The following is a 13,488-nucleotide window of genomic DNA, read 5'->3' on the forward strand; positions in this document are numbered from 1 at the left end:
TAATAGTAGTTCAATAAAAATTTTGAATACGAGTCAACAAAACAAGATGATATGGCCTTTCACCCGTGACCTGCTTGAAAGGGTTAACTTGTGTGTATGATAGTTTTATATAAAAAGTTTAGGTTAAGAAAAAGGATCTTAATTCTAAATTATTCCACCTGAAGTCTGAATACAGGTTTTTTTCACTGATTTTTCATTTTCTGACATTCATTTAGTGTAATTCATGAAGAAAAAAACTTCATATTTTCATTTCTGAAGAACTGCAAAAAGTTTTACCAGTAAACAAATCAAATTACTTGTAATTTTTTTTTTTCGCAATTTTCTGCCCATCCTAAGAATTTATCACCCCTTGAGAATATATATTATCCATGTCTTGATTTATAATCATTTCCCTTAGTTTTTTTATAGCATTGGATGAAATCTTGTTGTAGTGCCACATCAAATACAGCTTTGAAAACAGATATAGAAAAGGTTTAAATATGATTGGATAGAGCATGAATTAAATATCATGAAATAATAAGTATATACATTTAATGATTTTTTTTAGTTATCTTTTGTTTGTAAGTCGTTAAAGTACTTGAGTGTTTAATTATATCTGTTTGAAAGTTAGAGAAATTTTCTTCAATAAAAAGACATCAGGTAACTGAAGATGAAGTAAGCTTCTACTGTTTGGAAATGGATTGAATGGGTATTGAGTAACAATGAAAACTTTAGTACAAAGTAACAAACGTACAAAGTTTACCTTGACACACAAATATATTGTTAGGAATTTAATTAGAATTGTTCCTCCTTTAGAAAAAGGTAACATATCATTACACACTTATTACATCTACAGTGTATGATGTAATTCAACAGTTACATGTTTGAACAAAGTGTTTACTATTGCTTGGCTTAGTGTTATGTTAATTATTTTGAACATGGTAAACATTGTATCAATATATACCGAGCAGCAGATATAAACACTTCAATTTACTGTCAAGATATAAAAAAAAGCTTTTTTTAGAGTTACTAGTTTTTCATTAGTATTGCTTCTGCAGGCATTTTAATGTACGTTTCAATCTAACAGTGCCTGAGCTTAGCGTGTAAAATGAGTTAGCATACGTACGTTTGTTCAGTATAGTGGTTATCTTCACTGCCTCTCTACATATGAATGTCACTTGTCCAGTGTTCACGAATTGCCCTTTGAAAGTTGTCTTTGTGTTAATAAATAGTTGTCAGGATTACTCAATGTGTCTCTGTTGAGCTAGTCAAGGCTGTTGACGACAGCCTAGTTGCATTGTTACAGAACTAGATTATCAAAATATATACAGTATGAAGCAAAGAAGTCACACAATTGGAGATTGCTTAGTACTTAGTAAAAGTATCTAGTTGATGTTTCAGTCTTTGTTTAAAAAATACAGTATTTTATACTTTTTAATAAATATACTGTAGTTTTCTTGAGTTGCAATGTCAGGTTTTTTGTGTTATGTTTACCAAATGAAACCATCATCAACTCAGACAAGTTTAGTTAAAATTATTTTATAACAGGTATGGTAGTAGACTGTAAAATATTGTTATGACTCAAATGATTGTTGAATATCATTTTTACGTTTATCCTATTCAAATAGCATACATAAATAAATTGGCTAACCTGCTATTTAATTATTTCTAATTGCAATCATGATATGTTTTAAATTAAAACATCATTATCCTTAACAATGAGAGTAAAACATGTTTTCATTAAGTGGGGCATTACAGCAAATTTTAAAAACAAAAAATCACAATAACATGGCCATCTCTATCGACATAAAAGATTCATTCAACAAGTAGGAAGGGTTCAGATTATCTTAAAAGCTTGTTGATTAATCAATTAGAAAATACCTCTAATTGCTCAGCTCTAATTTTATGTATTTTTTTAGTGTGTTTAAATTTTATAAATATTAAAGTTGTGCAAATATGTAGTTACTTTATTACAATGGTACGTTTCCTCACACATCTAAATAATCTATCAAAAGTGTAAATGATAAGATAGACAAAAAAAAATCTGTACTCTAAGTAAAACAGAAAACTGAAAAAAACTGGTAAAAACATTAAACACAAACTTAAAAAGCTTGTATTAATGAATCTCAACCAGAAGACAAACAAACACAAGTAATACTCCTGTATTTAACACTGAATTATAATGTTGTTGAAAACTAACCTTTTCCCATACCATTTTTGGAGATGTTAATGATGCAGTATTGATTGTAGCAAAATTTAAACTCACCTTGAAACAAGTTTTCTAAGTTCCTATTACTTCCATCCTCATTATGGTTATCTAATGACAATGATGTATTTCCTATAGTCTGAGACTGAAAAGCAAAACAAAAAGAATTCAATACTTGGACTGTAGTACTGTTTCTATACACATAGAGATCATTAATAAAAAAAATACATTTCAAACTAGAACTTATGTCTACTTTCCCTAAGGAAATAGACTACAGATACTAAAGTTCCTTTGAAGTATTTTAACTATATATTGACTCTGCACTAAATTAAAACACCTATTCTTGCAGAATTCTACATTCTTTATTCTAATATCAAACATTTTATAATTTTACAATAAAGTTTTGTTTCGCCATTTTCAGTACATTCATTAGGAAAAGTACTGAAAATACCAGAAACATAATTCACAAGAAGCTAACAAGATGGGATTCCAGTTTTACAAAACAGACCAAATTGTTGAAATGTAGCTTAAAAGAAAAAATTTTTATTTTCTAATCCATAATACATAAAACATTTAAATACAAAATAAACATATCCATCTTTTTAAGCTACTCACTAATCAATGTAAAGAACTAAACTTGAGTGAAATCACTTATTTTCTGTATGAGACACAGGAAATCCTTGAATTAATTAATAGGATTAATTGTAACACTGGAGGTATATTTGTTTAATATTTCCTTGTAATTATTATGTTATTAGTGACACTGTAACAATGATATGAACCTACAAACAGTTTGCACAGTTCATATAGATTACAGAAGCAAATTTCAGGACTCTCAAATCATACCACGCAGGACTAATCTTACATTTTCCTGGAATTTTTTTATTAACCAAATTTGCCCACCAGCAAGTGAAAAATTTTACAGTCTCACCTTCACAAGGCACAAGTTTCACAATGCCCAACATGAAATAAACAACCCCAATTTCTACATAGAATCTTACACTGAGGAGATGATGGAGAGGCCAGTGCAGATAAGGAAGTTACAAAGAAGAGCTCCTTTCTGAAAACATAGTTTCAAAAATGGAAAATGAACGGAGCATTTCACCCACTAAAGGGGGGGAGTGCCCAGTGGAGACATCACTTGGTGGGAGATTGCATCCATCTCAAGCAGGGTACAGCAAAAGATATTGTCACAAGAACTTTTTGTGTAGTGTGGCTAAGTCAACAAGTCAGGTCATTCCATAGTGGAGACATACTTACACAAGATACCAATATAATTAACTGAAGTGAGAAAATATCCCAGAACACAATTTCCCCAGTGGTTTGGTAATGGGAAAGCAGGGGTTCTCCCTTCCTCCACTAGAAGTGAAGAAGAGGGAGTTATTCCCATGGAGTAAAAAGCATGAGAAGTGCTTAGACTGAACAGGAAACATCACATGTGCACAAGTTTCCACAATGAGACTCTGCAATGGATTACTGTGAATATGGACAACAAGCAGTAGCCCAAATGTGGGGACAGGCAAATACACATGGTGGTGTCATATTTTTCTTCTTTTGAAGTATAACCTACAGGATAAAATACATACATATATACATACACTGCCAAAAGCATTCTTGTGAAAATAATCATCTCAACAGTGGGCACTGAGTAAAAGCAAACAGGTTTAATACATTTTTACCCCCCTCTCCCAAACTTTTGATGCAGGTTCTGGGAAAAAGTATTCCCTGTGAAACACAACCAGTCATTCAGTGGGTTCCATGAACTATATTATATATACAAGAAAAAACTTTTCAAAATAGGAAGTAAATGTAGGGATGGCTAATATCAATCCTTCAAAAACAATGCATACAAGATAGTTTTGCTATCATGTAGGGATGATGCAAATGCCATCCCTACTATCTTGTTTGCATTGTTTTTGAAGGATTGATATTATTCATCCCTAAATTTACTTCCTTTATTGAAAAGTTTATTCTTTACTTGTTTTTAAATGCAGTGTTTCAAAAGACATAGAAAGGTTGTATTCATAACCAAGTTCTAAATAAAATGAGGTTCCATCCTAAAAATATCCACAATAAAATATTCAAAAATGACTAGTTTCAATTATAAGCTTACATCATGTCCAAATGTTGGAAATAAAATTATTTTTCAAAATGTGTAAAAATCAATACACGATATTTGATGAACAATACTGATATTTATTAAAATAAAAGAAATATTAAACCTTGCTAGCTGGAGTACTTATGTTAAACATTTTTCAAACATAGGATTCATGGATGTTTAAATTTATGTTCAAGTTGTTAGAGATCCATACTTTGAGAAACTATTACTCAAAACACCCCCTTTGACCTCTCCCCTCAAGTCTACATTTGCTTATACAACACTACATAATATATTTATTAATTTGCAGTGGTGTAGTACTAAATTTTATAGTGCCAAAATTTGTCATATGTATGATGTCATCATAAGGGAAAAGATCTCAAAGGCTTATTTCAGTTTTTCGAGTCCATTAAAAATATAGAAAATGTATTCAACACTACTTACATTAAAGCTAAATCGAATACACGCGTAGCTTTTAAAATTAAAAACAAGATCAGCATTTAAAATGCACAATAAAATTTTTATTTGGCTGATGACCAAAATTAAACAGACCCTACACATGTCAGTAGCTTTAGGCTTTAACAGGTAGTCTTACAAATCAAAGGTTTAACTCATTGTAATCTGTGAGGGTGTTATGAATAGTTTGCTTTATAAAACTACCCACTTGTCATGTAGGTTTTTTTACTCCTGATGATGGTAGCGTAAAGCTAGCGAAACATGGAGTCTTTTTAATTTTGGCTTTCAGCCAAATAAACATCTTATTGCATGTTTTAAAAGTTGATCTTGTTTTTCATTTTAAACTTTATTGCACAAGTTGCCATAATTGAATCCTCACATATAGTAGCATGAGAAAATACTAACTGAACTTCCTTTAAATTAAGAAGACAAAAAACTGTGCAACAAATAAAAATTACTGACATCAAAACAAATTTTGAAATTGCAAATCATCAATTTACTATCTTTCTAACTACACTATAATAATAATAATAATAATAACCTTGATTTCTATAGTTCCTTGCATACTTCCTATCCTGTCAACACAAGTAGCTAAAAAAAAAAGCAACACCTTTGTTTAAGTGTTGGTTATAAAAGTAACTTAATTTCAGGTGTAAATTGAATAACTTTTTTAACATGCATATTTTTAGATTTTGAAGTGTCAGGACTCAGCTACAATTTCACTTGTGTGATCTGGCAACACTACACCTGTTAATTTTTGAAAAAATGTATGTGCCTGTGCCTGCTTATACAACATTAAAGAATACTGTTATTAATTTCTGGAATAAAAATGGATGGGGGACCTGGATCCCTAGAACCCCTCCTCACAGATCTGTGCATGCTTATACAACATCAGATAAAATAGTTATGCAATTATAAGTTAGAAATATAATACTGTGAACAACAAACAGTAAATTTACACTTTATTTAATACCTAACTATCCAGAGTTAGCAGTGGGTGCTACCAGCCAGTTGCCTTCCTTCTAGTCAGCAGTTCAAAATGAATGACAGTGGCAGATAGTCTTAGAAGCTTTGTAATAACAAAGACAGGATGAGCAAATATTGTGGCAATGGGAATCAAACATGAAACCATCAAATAACAAAGCATCCCCATCTGCCCAATATTCAGCTTTGTGCTTAATGACAAACATAATGACAATATTTCAATAACTTGGACATTCTGAATAATCGAAAACCATAATTTAAATTAGTTGGCTATCTTCACGACAATCAATTTAATCATATTTTCAATTAATCAATTGTTGGAATAACTGAAAACAGTAACAATCAGAACAACTAATTTTAATTAGGTGATTATTTTCATGAGAAAAGATTTAATTGTAATTTGGATTAATCAATTGTTAGTATAATTGAAAATGGCAATAACTGTAATTTTGATTAAATGATTAGTTTATAGAACACTAATTGATTCTCTTAGGTAATCTATTATATCAATTAAATTGCCCAGCTTTAGCCCAGACATAAGAGATTGATGATAACATCAATTTCAATGAGAAGCCAACAGTTCTAGGATGCTGATATGAAAGGGCTGCTCCTTTGGAGACCAATCCTTGGTACAGGTGTCCATAAGTGACACCCACCCAAAAAAAGAGGCATAAGGTGAGAAGATGCAGGTCACACAATTTGTGTTCAATGTCAAGTCAACACAACAGCTAGAGGTGAAGAGATGGCAGGAAAAATACTAGAGATTACAGGGAATCTCTAGACATATCACATTGATCAGCCAGGTTCTACTGAAGAGAACACATATGGGGTCTTCTAGAAGAAAAAGGGATTCTCATACAGGAAAAGTAGGAGACATAACAGTTTTAGTAACTAAAAGCTTCATGTTTCAAAAACATAAAGGAGATGGCTGATTCCACCCTGCACCTGAATTGAAAAAGACTCCCACATGAGCTAGATACTGAGTGGGGGGTCAAGACTGACTTTGAGAACTTCACCAGTCAACTGATCAGATGAGATGCTTCCTGAAGTCATGGAAGTTTTTTTGAACTGAGTAAGAAAGAACCAGTTATCCATAAAGTAGCAGAAATGAAAACCATATTAATGCATCTACCAAGCAAATACTCTTATCACCTGATTGAAAAAAGTACTGAACTATGGCTAACCAAAAGAGATGGGCCCAGAACTAAAAAATCCAATCATCATGGATGAGCCAGAGAAAGCAACAGATGGAGGAAAAAATCTGGATGTAGAGCAAAGTATTCAAAACATTGATATTTGGTCAAAATTATCAAAATATGAGAGAGATTCAGCCAAAGCAACAGAAAGAAGGAGTCAAGGAAATTGGATCCGAGATAAATAAAATAGAATAGAAACAACCACTCAGTGCACAGTGGCAGTACAAATTCTGACTGTCAGCACCTCTAGTCACCACTGAAATAGTAACAGTAGACTTATTATGTGGAGTGTCAGAACCTTGGACATCAGCAGAAACAGGAATCTGGGAATTCCTTGTCAAAACAATTCATGAAACTTACCCAGTTAATTTATAGTAGTAGTAAATTGAATTGAGCATAAAAATATTAGAGTATGAACAAGATGATTGAGACAATAAGGTTTAAATGAATGATAATCATTGATATTCTTAGAGCACTGGTTGGATCTATGAGACAGTTTTCAGAGCAAGGCTGAATCATTTGCTTGAGAAAACCTCCACTTACTGGACTAGGTAATAAGTTTTGGGAAGCTCTAACAAATTTTACTACTGGAAGTTTAGATATACACAGTGATAAGGGAAGAATAGTTAGGGCAAATGAGAGATTGTAAAAAAAATAAGTTTTAAAGGTAAATTAACAGATTTAAAGGTAAGTTATTTTATTGCAGGCCTCGACAAATATTTTCATATCCAGGAGCCAGCCCCAAAACTCAGAAGCCATGTGTGCCTAACCTAACTTCACTACTGTTTCTACTGAGAAATGGGGGCTACAGTGCATATTTGTTTACTTTCACAGCAATGAGTGCATGCTAATTATCACATGATATCAACAACCACTTGATGGGATTGCCTGAATTCATGTTACTGTATCCAATAATATAAAACTGATCTTTAGTCTTTACAAAGTTTCCTGTCTTGGCTGTGTTTTAGTAGACTAGTATTTTGTATAATACAGCCACATTTGAATTATTATACATTATATATGTATATAGATTATTACTATTTAGAAATAAGTTCTTAAAATCATTTTTCTTAAAACTTAGAATAGCAAATAAAGAAGGAAGCAAACAATTATCTCTTCTAGTTACAACCTTTGAACTCGTTTGCTGCATTTTGTAGGTTGCTAAGCCTTACAAAATTTTGCACATGGAGAATGTGAAATAATTTGTTTTTAGGTTTTATATATACACTTGAAAAACTAAAAAATAATAAATTACTCTATTGATACCATAGAATTCCACTACAATTTATCAAGCTTAGTAACTAAGCTATATTTTGGTCAAAGAAAATATGAAATTTTGAGCAGACTAAAGACTTAACCTATCTCCCTGAAATCTCGTTTCGAAAGAATGAGATGGCATAATATCATTTGAAAATGGCTGAGAAATCCACTAGAGGGACATTCTGAGCTTTAGGTTTGTTATTCACATCCTATACAGAAGTAAGTATATAAAAGAGAGCATTTCCAAAAAGTGAAAGAGGTGAGTGGGGTCACTGTGTTTGATTCCGGACATAAGAGATATTTCAGCAAATAGAAAAGATAGGAAGTTCTTATTTTACATTCTAGCTTTTCAATATTGGTAATTTTAGTTTCTAATTCATACGAAACTATGGACTTAGTATTTTGACTCCACAAACATCTAATTTGAACCAGTGCTGCATTCAATATACCACGTGACACACAAAAATTGATGTTTAAGTGTTTTTTAATATTTTATTTTAAATTCAGAAATTGAATAATGTATAATACTAAAATTTCAATTATAATCTACAGTTTGATACCAACTTATTGACATAAATTCATAAAATAGTAGTTCAATAAAACTTTGAATGTGAGTCAACAAATGAGATGAAATGGCCTTTGACCCATCTGGAAATGGTTAAGAAGCTCACTCAACACATGACATTAAAAACTTCCTCTAACCAAAAATAATACAAACATCTAAACTAAAAAAAAAAAAAACTTAATGAAAGGTATAGAAAAGATACCACTATTGATTAGCTACTAACCACTAATTAGGATGTGGTTATAAGAGTTGAAGTGGGAGAATATTTTGGATAGAATGATTACTGTGTTATTAGGTTTGAGTTTCACAACATGTTACGAAAAAAAAAAAGAAATGAAAATTTTAGTTTCTAATTTTCAGAATGTCAATTTTGAGGCCATGACACAGATTTATTACTAAATTGGGATAATGAATTAGAAGATGATGTGGAACAGACTTCAGTAGTTTTTAAGAATAAATTGCTTTTCATTAGACAGACACGTTCTTAAAAAAAAAAAGAAAAAAGAAAAGGATAAGTATGATTAAACCTAACTGGCTTATTAAGAATGTTAGAGAAAATCAGAGATAAGTACTGTAAGTTTATGAAGTTTAATTGATAGGATGGAAAGTAGATTTATGGAATTCAGGGACTAAGTTAATAGAAAAAAGGAAATTGAAAATGGACTTATGAGAACCAGCTGGCTAATCAAATTAAAACAGAAAGATGGTTATAAAAGTATGTAAACAGTAGGCAAGATGTTAAAATGGGGATAAATTTCATGAAGGATTCTGATGAAAAGGTATTTGTTGAAGACTATGAAATTGCTGAGCAGAGCATGTTCTTGTTTTATTCTGTTTTTACAAGATGATTTATGAAATATTTCTAACCCTTAGCATTCATTTGGAAATGTTGAAATTGATCTGGATCATGCCCAGGTTTTAAAAGAGGTCAAATATCAGATATGTGAACCCACTCTTATATTTTGGGGAGGTAATAAGATAGTGGCAGGTGCTTGAGTATTAAAATGTTGTTAATGTTACTCCTATTTTTATTATTAGGCAGTTTTAGGTGCCAGAGTATTGGAGAATTTTTAATGTCACTCCTGTTTTTAAAGGAGATAAGAGTTGTTCTATGAAATTATGGAACAGTTAAGTCTTACTTATGTATATGAAAAATTCTAGACTGCTAAAGGAAGCTATGAAAATACATTCAGGGAAACATGGTATTATAAAGGAGAGCCAACATGGATTCACCAGTTAGGTCTCATGTGGAATGCTGTCTACAGTTTTTATTTCCTTGTCTATCTAAGAAAGGATATTGAATTACTTAAAAGAGAAGAGCTATTAGGATTCCATGGATGGAAAGGTTATGTTATAAGAATAGGTTTAAGATCTCTCAACTTATTTTGTCTTTAGAAAAGGGTAAGAGGTGATCTTATAATAGTTTATAAGACACAAGTTAAAGAATTGGAAAATAAAGTGTAGGCTCAAGTTAGAATAGTTTTATTTTTATTATAAAATGATTAACTTATGGAATGTCAGCAGTAGCAGAGGTCAGCACTTTACAACAGTTTAAGATAAGGAGTATAAATAATTTGCAGAACAATAATAATTTTTACATTGATTTTTTAATTGTTGGTGTATAGTGACAAACTTGCACGACTAAATTGTCTTTTGTTGCCCATGTGTTATATTATGAGAATAAGCAAGGCAATATAATACATTCAGCACATTTATTCTATTACAAGTTGTAATATTTTGCTACTGCAAATGTATGCCTTTATAAAAAAAAATTCCAAAAAAAAATTACTTTTATAAAAATTGTTTTTCTCAATATCAAGAAATTACTTTCTTATAAAATTTGAAATACTCAGTATTAACTATCAAAAAATTATAAATTTATATCAAAAATAACTTATTTTCACTCAGACTCAATCCTTCATTAAACAATGTCCTATATACCACCTTTTTTTCAACTAAATTTTTGAAAAACCATTTTATCTCTGGTAGACCTTCAATATATTCTTTTAATTATATCTACATAACTCCTACGAAAATACCAACAAATTATATAATCTTAGGTTAAACAAAGGGATTTACTTCTTTTATACTACTTATTGATAGGTAAGGATTACAGTGGCAAAAATCCCAACCAAAACAATAAAAGGCAAATGTCTTTTTTAAAAAAACAAAAAAGAATTTACCTATTATTATTTTCAAAGGTAGTACACACAAAATAACATTTATAAAGAAATTTAATGGAAAAAAAAATTAATAATTGATAAATACATATATTCAGAAATTGATCAGAGACAGAACCAAAAATTTGTTTAAAAATTAAAATTACATATAAGGAAAGCTCTTCATTCCAATTCATTACATATGTGTAATGTACCACTACTTGCCAAACAGGTGACCCTTGTAAAAATCAGTGAGCTTTGAATAGCTTAAAAATTTTTGTAAGTAACTACAGTCTCCAACTGATAATAACAAATACATATACCATTTCACGTTAAGCTTTTGTGTACCCAATTTTGCTTCTGATACCATATACTAAGAAACTACTAAATAAAACAATAAGAATATTAATAAAAAATAACCCAAATTTTACCAAGCATACCAATCTAGATTTTATGTACCATAAAAGAAAAATAAGTTATCAAATTTCATTATGAACATTTAAAAACATTAATAAATTGCATGATGTAAAGTTCAATTTACTGTTTTAAAAATTTGTAATTTTTTTTAAATAATTAACAGGACACAAACTACAAATCCTCAAATCGACAAGGTCAGCATGCTAACCATGCTTAGCACTGTAAAATTGAGGTGCCTTTTTGTGTCTAATTTTTAGCAACAAAGACAAAAGTATAGTGCACACACTGTTAAAATGCTGAATGTTTCGATTATCAATATCATTTACCTTCTCCTTACATTTACAACGTAAGTTACAGTTACATTACAAAAATAACACCAGCTTCCTTTGATTTTAATTTAAGCAAATTCATGAAGATTCTAACAGTACAAAACTCTAAAGTAGTTTGTGCAGTAAGCTAATTTTTTAACCAGCTGATTGTTCACATGATAGTATCATGCAGCGAAACACTATGGACAAGTACTTAACAGACTCACAAATTGAATTATCTATAGTATTATTACTATAATTTAGAAGGACAAAACTAGAACTAGAGTAGAAGTAGAACTAACGTTAGTAACAAGTCTTGAGAACATATTTTACTTATGAACTAAAAACACACTTCACAAGTGATATCTCAAGCTTTTACTGTTTAACACCAACATAACATAAATAATTGAGTACCTCTAATGCAGACGAAAACAAATCGTCATTATCATCCTCATTTCGACCAACATTAGCGCTGAAAGGAGGCGTTTCCTTAACGTCGGACATGATTCTCCTAGTATAACTCGTACTTTGTAGTACAACTACAAGAGAAAGTCACTTGAGAATACCGTCCTCTCTGGCGATCTGACGAAAGATGGCTCTGCCTGAACTATAACTTATAATAACAGTCTCTATTCCTTGTTTGTTTATTAATGTTTGTTTGTTAATGATAGACTAGAGGGAAGGCAGTTAGTTAAGCATCCACCGCCATCTTTTTAGCTTTTCCAATCGAATAATTGGTTTGACTGTCTCTCTTTTATAATTCAATGATGTCTATAAATCCTAATACAGTATAATTTAATGAACGAGTTAATACTTTTAATTTCACTAAAAAAAAATAAAAATAATTACCTCTTCTAGCTGACAAAGTCAAGAAGGAAATCCTAACATAATAGACTCTTATGTCAATTTTGTAACAATAGTATTTAAACCTGGTATGACCTAATGGTTAGGATACTCGAATCGCAATCTGCAGGTCGCGGTTTCGATTCCATATCACAGAACATTCTCGTCATTTCAGTCGAGAAGCATAATAATGTGACAATTAATCCCATTATTTGTTGGTAAAAGAGTAGCTAAAGAGTTTGCAGTAGGTGTTGTTGAATAGCTGCCTTTCCTCTAGTCTATCACTGCTAACTTAGGGACAGCTGGCGCAGATACCCTTGTGTAACTTTGTTGGAAATTCAAAACAAACTAATATTTAATCAAGATTGTTATAATAAAACACAACTAAATGGAAGCTAAATATGAAAATATAACAACAACAACAACAAACAGCAAGGTGACAGACGGCTACAATGCTCATCGAGGTTCCCTTCATCCACTACAACAGTAAGTTTTACAGATGCAAAAGTAATTTATGCCAGAGCTCCAATTAAATCTTATTAAATTGTCGGCCATTGAATTATATATACACGTGCTTGTTGTATTACAGACATTTCATTTATTTATTTATAATTACCAGTCACTTATCAATTAAGTTTATATAATCGACTGGTACATATGAGTCACAAAAATACAACTGATGTATTACCAGTAGTTTATATATATCTGAAAGTAAGATGACCTACTCCAGTTTCAGAATATTGTTGTAAGCTATATTTTTAATGTTTTAGTTTAGACTTTTCCTAGAGGAAGCTGATGATTACGATGATGTTATGATATGGAAAGCTCATGAAAGTTAAGAATCGAGAAGGTTCGTGTAATATATAAAAACAACAAGGATATGATACAAACACGAGTTCAGTGCCAGTCAGTGAAGTATTCATTGAGTGATTCTGCTCATTTTGAGAAGTGAGAGATGTCACATCTATCCAAATACTTGATCGATTAACAGAAGAATTATACACGAACGTAATAATA

General features: G+C 30.9%; 1 protein-coding gene across 1 annotated transcript in view; it reads right to left on the bottom strand.

The window, feature by feature from the left end:
* The window catches only part of LOC106471997 (sorting nexin-2-like), a 34,733-nt gene extending 22,513 nt beyond the window's left edge, over nt 1–12,220 (bottom strand). Inside the window, exons 1-2 of the mRNA XM_013932629.2 lie at nt 12,043–12,220; nt 2,246–2,330 (exon numbers count right to left, since the gene is read on the bottom strand). Coding sequence (XP_013788083.1) covers nt 2,246–2,330; nt 12,043–12,132 — 175 coding nt within the window. The 5' untranslated portion in view covers nt 12,133–12,220. The remainder of the gene's footprint in view (nt 1–2,245; nt 2,331–12,042) is intronic.
* Between the last annotated feature and the right edge of the window lie 1,268 nt (nt 12,221–13,488).

The sequence above is a fragment of the Limulus polyphemus genome, unplaced genomic scaffold (assembly GCF_000517525.1).
Source record: "Limulus polyphemus unplaced genomic scaffold, Limulus_polyphemus-2.1.2 Scaffold116, whole genome shotgun sequence".
In the NCBI taxonomy this organism is placed as follows: domain Eukaryota; kingdom Metazoa; phylum Arthropoda; class Merostomata; order Xiphosura; family Limulidae; genus Limulus; species Limulus polyphemus.